The 11,309-nt window shown below is 38.9% G+C and overlaps 1 protein-coding gene across 4 annotated transcripts in view; it reads right to left on the bottom strand.

The window, feature by feature from the left end:
- The window catches only part of DIAPH3 (diaphanous related formin 3), a 234,604-nt gene that overhangs the window by 209,554 nt on the left and 13,741 nt on the right, over positions 1-11,309 (bottom strand). For 3 of the 4 annotated variants that reach the window (XM_010728753.3, XM_010728755.3, XM_031557836.1), the window contains one exon: positions 2,114-2,287. In XM_010728753.3, coding sequence (XP_010727055.1) covers positions 2,114-2,287 — 174 coding nt within the window. Of the gene's footprint in view, positions 1-2,113; positions 2,288-2,398; positions 2,487-11,309 lie in introns of those variants that run through there. The other variant, XM_019610947.2, reaches the window with a different exon arrangement.

Here is an 11,309-nt window from a genome sequence, read left to right as displayed (position 1 = left end):
GGGAAACGTTACTCCCATTTTTAAGAAAGGGAGAAAGGAAGACTCGGGGAACTACGGGGGTCAGGGCAATCTTATACTTAAGTATGTACTTATACATACTGGGGGAAGATCTCCTGGAGAGCAGCCCTGCAGAGAAGGATTTGGGGGTCCTGATGGACAAGAAGCTGGACATGAGCCAGCAGTGCGCACTTGCAGCCCTGAAAGCCAACTGTGTTCTAGGCTGCATTAAAAACGGGTGGCCAGCAGGGAGAGGGAGGTTATTGTCCCCCTCCAACTCAGCTCTTGTGAGGCCCCATCTCAAGTACTGCGTCCAGGCCTGGGGGCCCCAGCACAAGAAAGACGCAGAACAGTTGGAATGAGTCCAGAGGAAGGCCGTTAAGATAATCAGAGGGCTGGAGCACCTTTTCTATGAGGAAAGGTTGAGGGCACTGGAATTGTTTAGCTTGAAGAAGAGAAGGCTCCGAGGAGACCTCGTTGTAGCCATCCAGTACTTGAAGGAAGCATATAAACAGGAAGGGGAATGGCTGTTTATAAGGGTGAATAGCGATAGGACAAGGAGGAATGGTTTTAAACTGAGATAGGGGAGGTTTAGGTTAGATATTAGGAGGAAATTTTTCACACACGGAGTGGTGACACATTGGAACAGGTTGCCCAAGGAGGTTGTGGATGCCCCATTCCTGAAGGCATTCAAGACCAGGCTGGATGTGGCTCTGGGCAGCCTGGTCTGGTGGTTGGGGACCCTGCAGATAGCAGGGGGGTTGAAACTAGATGATCATTGTGGTACTATTCAACCCAGGCCATTCTATGATATGATTCTATGATATGAAACACCAAAACAATAGAATTTTACAAATAAGAAGTATTTAACTGCTTAAGGAGGCATGTCAACTGTGGCTTAGATTTCAACTCGAATCTTTTATTTCCTCTCAAATCATTTTAAGTTATTCTATAGGTGAGCAATATCTCTTTGGAAAATACGAGTCAGTCATTTCACATGAATATCTTCCTAACAGCAATAATCAGAAATGAAAGGAGCTAATGATCATCTCTGACTCTCTGGTATTATATATTCTTTCACAATTCCTTGATCAAAACTGAAACTCTTTCATAATTTCAGCCACCAACAGGACATTAGTGCACACAATGTGGGGAAAATTAAGCAATATTTATCCATGAAAACCCAAAAGGTAACATAATGTACTCAGTGAGGTTTCTGATTTTAGAAGCTGTTCTCTTCAGTATTGACCAGCTGATATTTTTCAGCAAAAGTATCTCCAGAAAGCTTGACTTCAACAATGAAATTACAAAAAATACTGATCTCTCAGTCATAACTCTCAATGGTAGTACAAATATATATCTTCAAAATTAAATGCTATAGAGCACTAGGAATTACAAATTCTATAAAAGCACTGTACTATAAATGTACATTTAATTTCCTCCACAACCCAGTCCCTGGTAGCTGCTGTGGTCTTCCCAGGAGACAATTAAACTGTTAATTTGTGTGAAGAAATTCTGTGAATTTCTGCCTTTCTAATCTCACTCTTCTCTCTAAAGGCTGTTTACTTTTAAACAGTTAATCTTCCATTCCCTAAAATATCATCAACTGTGTCAAAAAAAAAAAAATGTCACCAGTTGATGTGGTACCAACATCACATGATCTTTCCGGCAAGTGATCACTCATTTGTAGTAGATCAGTGATGGCAGCTATAGAAGAAACTACACTAAGACTGCATGCACCTTGTAGAGAAAACATTGCCTTAGGGGCAAGAATTCCAACTCTTTTTTTTTTTTTGCAAAAAGTGGCATGGAATATTAGATTGGAACGAAACCCTGCTGTGGCATTCAAAGGCATAAAAAGCCCCTTTCTGTTTCAAGTCATTTCAAAAGCAAGCAGGATTCCCCTTCTTTCTCCTCATCAAAACCTGTTGCAGAATCTCACTTCTAATAATCAGAAGACTTTCGTTTCCATACTAAGTATTCCAGGCACACAAATCTTGTCAAAATAATTAAAAGGCTTCATTTTCTTTGGAAATGGTCCAGGAAACTACAAAAATAGTAATTCAGGTGAAGATCATAATGCATGCCAGCATTGAAAAAAGTATAGGACACCTACCATCATTTTTTCGAACAGTGCTATGATTTCTCTTTCTGACAGGGGTTTTGGAACAAAATCTTCCACATCAGTAGGTGTAGATGACCCATCTGTAGAGTGTGACTGCTTCATATGTGGCAGAGGAGGTCTTTCCTTTTTGCTTCCTGGAATTCTTATACTGGCAAATCTGTCCAGCTGAAAACAGAAAGGGTATAATAGTTCACACATTTTTTCCATTCTGTGTACTCCTAATTAAGATGGATATCCTTGGAGTCTCAACATTCTGATTTTTCTGTAGTAACTTACCTGTTACTTAACTGCCTTATTTTAAACTGGTTTCTTAAGGATACATATAATGGTAAGTTGCTTGGCACTTCAGTAGTGTATGGGGCTCTGAATCACGGCCTGAACCTCTGATTGATCACCTGAGGCGAGCAATGAGTCAGCCACGGGAGCACAGGTGAAGGCAAATCACCTGTGCTTCAGGAAGGGGTGGAGCCTGGCTCCACCTCTCTTAAACCCATTTAAGAGCTGACTGCCAGTGGGGAAGGATCTCTCTGGAGATCTGCTCCATTGGAGTACATCTCACGAGCCCAAGACAGGGTGAGTGACTTTCTCTCATTTATCCAATATAAATTATATTAGCCAAGCTCCTGGAGATACATACACCCACACCCACCATCTGTATATCCATTGATTCTACAAGTAGCAAATAAGAATTCCACTAAATTATGAAGATACCACACAGAACATGAGAGTTTCATGGAAAAAGTTTCAAGGAAAACTGTATTTACAAAACCAACTAAGGATTTATGAAGGGTTCCTCATAGCCATTACATGTAGAATATGGAGGAAAAAAAAGTAGGTCTATTTATATAAGGCACAATTTTAATCTGTTTCTCCTAAGTCTGAAATGGCTGTATCCCTGACATTGTAAAAGAATATAATGATATACAGTGACATTACTTTTTATTAATATGACAAGTTAGCATGACTAAGACACAGTTCTATTTATTTTCCATTTCAATTATTACCTGAGCTCAGCACTTTTCTGTGTCCCAATTATTTAAAAATTCATTTAGAAGCATGAAAACTTAAAGGTTAAAAATAAGTAGGATAAATTCACAGTTTAATGAATAAGTTTAAGCTTTATCACCAATCTAAGACACTGATTCTTACTTTACTCTTGAAAAGATACTTAAGATTCTTTGGAAAAGTGCTTGGGCTTGGGTTTTGCATTTGTTTTTTTGTTTTTTTTTTCCTTGGTTTGGCATTAACTACATTTCAGTAAAGACTTGTAAACTGAAATTTTAAAATGTTTTCAGTGTTAGAGACTGAATCATCCTTGTAACAGCCTTTTGAGCAGTTATAAACAGCAATGTTACATTTGTCAACACAAAAGAAAGTTCCAGTTGAGTTTGATGCACAAAAGATGTTTGACAAGATTTCAACCTTATCAGTAGCCTTACATCTTTGAACTGCTGTGCAAATACTATTGAGGTTTTAATAAATCCTAAAGATGAGTATTTTGAGATATCATTCAAAAAGCACATGAAAGTTACCACACTAAATGACAAGTAGTTATTATGGCATCTGTGAAGTTAAGATCAGAGAGAACAAAGAAAATTAGTGGCAAAAATTGAGTATAAGTGTTCCACTCTCACCAACAGAACAGAAACTGACTATGCATAAAGAGAGGTTTAGTGGAAAAGACAAAAAGAATTTAAATTCTTCCTGTTCAAAATTGAAATAGAACATTTTTAGAACATCGACTGCAAGCCACTCATACAGATGGTTGTAGAACATGCAAAACCAGAAAATTAATATAGCATAAACATAAAAGAACTCAGCATGGAACATGGGGCCCTTGTGTGTCACATCAAACCAGCAGGCAGTACGGAAAGCACACTCAAAAGGAATAATTACACAGGCAAGACCAGGAAGAAAGAGAATGCAACAAAAGCAAAAGGGAGGGGAACATTGTGGAAAGCAAAGTACAGATTCATCAGTGACAAAAGCCATCTCACATCTTGATCAGACAGCAATTTCCCTTCCTGTCATTAAAACTATAGGTCTAGGGCAAGCATGCAGAGATGAAGCCAGATTGCAAACTTCATTGACTAGACCAGAATCATAAAAAATAAAACCAATTGATATGAGAGCTTTCTTCTCAATGAATGGATTTCAATAAGCACCGATGAAAGGCAGTACACCTGCTCCAAAGAACACGTTAGCCAACAGCTTTTCCCTGTGCTCATGTTTATTATCTAGGGCACAACCAAAAACAAACAAACAAACAAAAAAAACCAAACCATTATATTTGAAGATTCTTAGTACAGAGAATTGAAGCAGAGGCAGAGGGAAAACATTTCGGCTGAAATCACAAATTTCAGGACGATTCAGTGGGTAGAGGGATGACAAGCAAGATGTACCCTACACCTCTTAACTCATTTATCCTTAAAACTTTCAGCTCCTACCTCAGAGCACTTGTTCCTCCATATGTCCCCTCTTCCTTCCCTTTCTTACAGCCCTTGTTCCCTAAGGCTTCCCTCTTCCTTCTCCCGCTCCACAAAGGCAGAGCAGTTCTTAAGATAAAAGGGAGCCAGTCAAAAAACCACTCTAGTCAGTGAAATGGAATACCCCACAGACCCAGAGTTCCTCTTATAAGGAACTGAGCAACAATTCAGGGATGAAGGCTGATTCATCCCTGAAAAGATCTATTTCACTTCCTTTCAGTTGTTCACATTTTTAATTTATGCTTTAACTTCTTTTAGAATATTAGACTATGTGCTAGATGCTTTGCAGCATTACAGACAAGCTTCTAATACTCTTATTTAACATAAGCAGCCAATTCTATATCACTTGTCTTAAAGGGGAAAACACTATTCAAATATATTTGTCAAGCAGAACAAGAAAGAGTAAGTCAGCAACATTTAAAAACACGTAAAACAAATTCTTTTGAATAATTTAAAGAAATCTAAAGAATTCTATAGATTAAAAAAAAGGAAATTGATGGAGTCACAGAACTTCAAGATCATCTTAGTTTTAGCCCCTATACCTTGTGCAGGGAAACCTCCTACTATACCAGGCTGCCCAAAGCTCCATCCAACGTGGCCTTGAACACTTCCAGAAATGAGACATCCAGCTTCTCTTCTCACAAGAGAGCAGTAGAGAATCACCTCCCTTGCCCTGCTGGCTATGCTTCTTTCCATGTAGCACAGGATATAATTAGCCTTCTGGTTTATAAGCACACGCTTCTGGCTCATGTTGAGTCTGTCATCAACCAACAGCTCCAAATCCTTCTCTTCAGGATTGCTCTCACTCTCCCTGCAATCTGTATTTGTTTGGGATTGTCTCACACAGGTGCAATGAGGCACTTGGCCTCGCTGAAGTTCAAAAGGTACACATTAGGCTCACTTCTCATGCCTGTCCAGGTACCTCTGGATGGCAACAATCCCCTCAAATGTTTAAACTGCAACACAAAGTTTGGTGTTGTCAGCAAACTTAATGAGGGAGCATTCAATCCCACTGTCCTTGTCACCAACAAAGATGTTAAACAATACCAGTCTCAATACTAACAAGCCGTGAGGAGCATCAGATGACTAGTCTCCACTTGGACATCAAGCCATTGACAACAGCTCTTATCCACAGAGTGGTTTGGTTCATCAGATCTGTCTCTCTCCACTTTACAGACCAGGATGCTGACCAGGACAGCATCAAATACTTGGCACAACTTCAAGTTGATAACATCAGTTGTTCTTCCTTCATTTACCAATGCTATAACCCCACTGTAGAAGGCCACCAAATTTGTCATGCACGATTTGCTCTAAGTGAAGCCACACTGGCCATCACTAATCGCTTCTTTGTTTTGTGTCCCTTAGCACCATTTTCAGTAGGATCTGCTCCATGATTTTGACTGCCATGTAAATTCTCTGGGTCTTATTTTTTTCCTCTTTTAAAAACAGAGGTTGTGTTTTCCCATTTCCAGTCAGCGGTAACTTCGTGGGGGACTGCCACGACTTTAAAGTACGATAGGTAGTACCTTAGCAAATTAATTAGCCACTTCCCTCAAGATCCACAGGTGCATCTCACCAGGTCCCATGGTCCTGTGCACGTTCACATTCCAAATATGGTCTCAGATCTTATCTTCTCCTACAGCATATAATTCTTCACGCTCCCAGTCCCTGCCTTTGCTTTCTGTGGCTTGGTTGGAGTGGGTAGAGAACTTGCTGGTGAAGACTGAAGTAACCAGATATCCTGTTTCCTCCTAGAGAGAACTCATGTTCTCTAGTCTTCCCTTTATCACTAGCATACTTACAGAAGCTTTTCTTGTTGCCCTTGATATCCTTGGCCAGATTTAATTCTACCAGGGCTTTAGTTTTATTGCTCTGATCCCTGGCTGCTCAGATAATTTGTTTGTATTTCTCCCAGGCTACTTGTCCTTCCTTCCACCCTCTGTAAGCTTATTTTTTATGACTGGGTTTCTCTAGGAACTCCTTGTTTATCGAGGCAGATCTCCTGGCATTTGCTCTAACATTCTCGCTGTTGGGATGCATTAAGCCTCCAGTTTGAAGGAGGTGATCCCTGAATATTGGTTTTCTTGGGCCCTCTTTCCTCCAAGACTAGATCCCACACTACTCTACCAAGAAGATCCCAGAGGCCAAAATGCACTCTCCCGAGGTCCAAAGTAGCCAGCTTGCTGCACTACTTTCTAACTTCCCTAAGGATGTTGATCTCCATCCTTTCACAGTCATTGCTGCCAAGGCTGTCCTCGAGCTTCACATGCCCCACCAGCCTCTCCTTTTTTGGTGAGTGAGGTCCAGCATCGCATCTCACCTCATTGTCTCCTTGTTGGATAAGTTATCACCAACAGTCCAGGCACCTCCTGGATTGCTTTGGTGTGGTTGAAGTCCTCCTTGAGGACCTAGGCTTGTGAACCTGATGCCTCTCCTGTCTATCTATGGAGGGCTTCACCCACTTGGACATCTTGGTCAGGTGGCATGTAGCAAATCTCCCACTATAATGTCACCTGTTCCTACCCTCTCTTTAACCTTGATCCATAAATTCAGTCAGTTTCTCATCCATCCCAACATAGCCAACACAGACAATAACAAAAAACTTCATAAGACCTGAACAGTAGCACAGTGTGGGTATTCTACATCCATTACTCTTTCACATTACTGGTGCTTCAGAAAAGTTAATACCTCTCAATACTCCATACAAGTGAATAATTTCATGGTCCACAGAAAGCACTTTACAGAAGGAATAGAAATTTCATTGCTTGGTTGTAATGAAATTTACCACTGATGCTGCTGGCGATCCAAGTGCAGAGGAGGAAATGGCAAAAATATAGTTCAGTAATCTTCTGTGTTATATCAAAAATATATTTAAACCAAGCTAAGCAGTGGGAGATATCTAAAGACAGCTTTGTATCAGCATCATTACAGTTTGTAGAAGGTCTGACATTCTATCTTTTAAAATACAACTTTCCTGTTCTAACCAATAAAAACATTCAAAAGTATATTGAAACAACGCTTTTTAGAATAATTTTTTCAAAAGAATTTTTCTCCTTAGAATCTTTGTAGAGTCAATATTAAAAATAGCCAAAGAATAAACAGTGTTTCAAATGATCTTGATAAAAAATATTTCCATAGTCTCTTTGAAATTCTCCAAACTGAGATTTATCTTGATGTACTGACTGAACTCAGAAGACTACCCAAAGTCAAAAGTTCGAAGGCAATGAGGTGTTACGAGAAAAAAGAGAGATGCAGTATGATACTTCTGAGCACTCAAAGGAGAAAGCTAGATTTTTTTTTTTTTAATACAGTACACAAAAGCATTACAGGGAATCTGTGACCAGCTAGTGAGTTCCAACAAGAATATATTCCTAGCACCGTAGCACAATGTTGCTAAAGTTAAAGAAAACTGCATTTTAGATAAGCAAGCTATAAAAAACTGTAGTAAAATAATGAGTACAAAAATATTCAGTAAAATCTGTTTTAAGTTGTAAAAATAAATAAATCAACTGTGCATGAATAGCACTCAAGTTAAAAATTATGTGATATTAGAAAGAGAAGTGAAGTTAACTAAGAAATGTTAACACTTGAAAGTAAAAACAGTTGAAAGTAGGACCAGTTCTCCATCCAGAGATAAGCAACTTCTACAAGTAGTAGGGGTATATCATTGTTCTGTTAGCAAAAGCTAGCCGAAACTGTCCTGAGTCTTTTCTGCTCAAAAGGGGTTTTGGACTGGCTGAGCTATTTTACTCTCTCTCTCTTCCTCCCCCCCCCCCCTTGTTCTTTTTTGGCTGGTTGGTTTCTTTGGTTGGCTTTGGGGGTGCCTTTTGAAAGGAGAAGAGGAAGAAGGATTTTCTTTTTTTACTTTGCTTTTGTTTTTGCTTGTTTTTAGTTTAAGGTGAAATAGAAGATGATGAAAAGAAAAAAGATGAAGAAATGAATTAGCGCAGCAGAAGTATGAGTCTTTACTTATAAACTTGAATTTAAAGCAATGGGTTGTCTGTGTATATATTAGCTTTTATGCCTTTATGCCTCCTACCACCAAAGACTGGAAGTTCCATAATTAGCCATGCACTTTATTCTGCCAGTTTGAATTATCCACAAGAAAAAATGTCAAGGCGACTGAAACAAAATCCTAAATGTCAGAACTGAAATACAGCGAAAAGTAAATCACAGTCAATACATAGATGCGAGTTATCAAGAGAACACTTCTGAGGAGCCTTTTACATTTATCATCCTGAAGATTGTCAGGGAGTCTTCACAGAAAATCTGTATGGTCTCTTACACTACAATACATTTTAAAACTGCCTTACAGTAGCACTTCTTCCACAACTTTGTTCCATGGCAAAGCTCTGTGAAACTACAACTTCAGTAGCATGGCAGTCAAACACTACTAACAAACTCTAACAGACGATGAGAATATGTTACTGCATATAGAGTACAGTGCTAACAGCATCTACCCACTAGAAGCTATCTCAATCATTTCTTGGCAGCAAAAGATATGCAAATTAATGAAGTTGTCACGTAACTTAAAGGTAAGAAACTGTGCATACAGAAAAAAAGATGAGAATTTAACTTCTTTATTACTAGAAGTGAATGTGATCATTTATTTTAAAGGTGGCATAATCAGAGCAATACTCCAGTCTGTTAGGTATTTCAATTCTAATGAATGTATTTAAACACTGTCACATTAAAGAAACTGCTCAAAAGAGAGCAACTGACAGCACATATCAGCAGGATCTGGGGGCATCAGTTGGCTGAACATGAGCCAGCAGTGTGCCCAGGTAGCCAAGAAGGCCAATGGCATCCAGGCTTGTCTTAGACATAGTGCTGCCAGCAGGACCAGGAGGTTATAGTTATAGTCCCTCTGTACTTAGCTCTAGTAAGGCCACACCTCAAGTATTGTGCTCAGTTTTGAGCCTTTCACTATAAAAAAGACATTGAGGCTCTGAAGCATATCCAGAGAAGGATAATGAAGCTGTGAAGGGTCTGGAGCACAAGTCTTATGGGGAGCAGCTAAGTGAACTGGGATTATTTTGTCTGGAGAAGAGAAGGCTCAGGGGAGATATTATTGCTCCTTACAACTACCTGAAAGGACATTGTGGTGAGGTGGGGGTCGGCCTCTTTTCCCAGGTAACTAGTGACAGGACAAGAGGTAATGGTCTCAAGTTGCCTCACTGTACGAGTGCTGAGAATATCAGTTTTGATCAGTGTGGCCAGGTATACTTATATATGTGTATATTGTATACTTGTGTTTGTGTGTGTGCCTACTGGAAATATACACTCAGTCTCACTATTGATTAGGCATGGAGACATGACATAGGTTATTGGATTTATTGTCCCCAACATTTTCCATCCCTAGCAGAGCAAAAATTTCCTCTGCCCAACATGATTTACACATTTATAGCCAATTTGACAGTAAGGTCAGAAGCAGTATTTTTACTACTTAAAATATTAATAGAGCTTAAAGCCCAACACTTGCTATCAAACATAATATAATGATGTCCTTCCCTGTTGGAAATATATTAAGAGCATTCTAAACATTCTCAAAGCCCCTAAGAAACCATGATACTAAATATGAAGGAAAAACATAAAATGACAATTCCAGATAAGTGCCATTCACCCCCTTGAGACTTTATTTCGGACTGACTGCTAAGTAGGTATCACAATTTGAATCAGTGAATATGAATAATAGCTGCAAAAGCCAGAATGAAGTAGCCGTCACAGGATGAATGGCATCCAAATTTTTATTGGCTTCCAATTTCATAGGTTCTCTTTAAAACATTAAGAGAACCTATGAAAAATGAACCTGGCTTTCTGCACATTCCGTGCACCTGAAGATCAAAGTTACAGAGATTCAAGGAAGTGTCCAAGCTGAAACCTTCCAGCTTATCCCACTTTCTGATCAGATCCCCAGGAACTACATCTATTTGTGTTCTCACTTCGATCTTAGTGAAAACTTCTTATACTGTCTTCTGTAAGACTACAGCATCTATTGAACTTACACGCATGATAATGCAGGAATCAATGGATTAGTTATCAGTAGAATAATTGCTGGCTCTTCAGAATTTCAAAACCCATGCTAAAAGAATTACAGGTATTACTCCATCTGCCATCTTGCTTCCCTCATCTTCTTCTCCCACTTTTAATTAAGAATTAGCATCACTTTTTAGATAAAATCTTTCTGATGAGATAGATGGAAGGTATGTGTGTTAACTTTAATTCTGGAGACCTACAAGCGTTGCACTTAAGCTCTTGCTCCAGATACGTGCATTAGGAGATACTCTTCATATTAAGAATTAAGAACACATATCTGTATAACCATATTCACGTTCACATTTCTGTTGAGGAAACTTGCTAAGAGAGTTCTCCTCTGAAAGTGAGGTTTTACACAAAACTGACATATGTAGGATACATTGTAAACCAATAAATTCAGTATAATTCTAATGGACAGATAGTAGTGTTTTAATTGCTGTATATTGTTGAATTTGAAGTAAATGTAAATGCCACAATAAATTCTCAAGCACATTTGAATGTAATTAAATTATTGCAACTCTCAAATCTATTGTGTTTGTATTAATTTTCCAGTTAAATGAAAAATGTAGGGTGAAGGTGGTTAACCATTTGCAGAAGTTAGCTCCTAAAATAATCCATAGAGGATAAAGCAACTGCTTTCTGAGGATTGCTACAAATACCTCTGC

The sequence above is a fragment of the Meleagris gallopavo genome, chromosome 1, assembly GCF_000146605.3.
Source record: "Meleagris gallopavo isolate NT-WF06-2002-E0010 breed Aviagen turkey brand Nicholas breeding stock chromosome 1, Turkey_5.1, whole genome shotgun sequence".
NCBI classification, from domain to species: Eukaryota; Metazoa; Chordata; class Aves; order Galliformes; family Phasianidae; genus Meleagris; species Meleagris gallopavo.
This window is presented reverse-complemented; position numbering and strand designations above follow the sequence as displayed.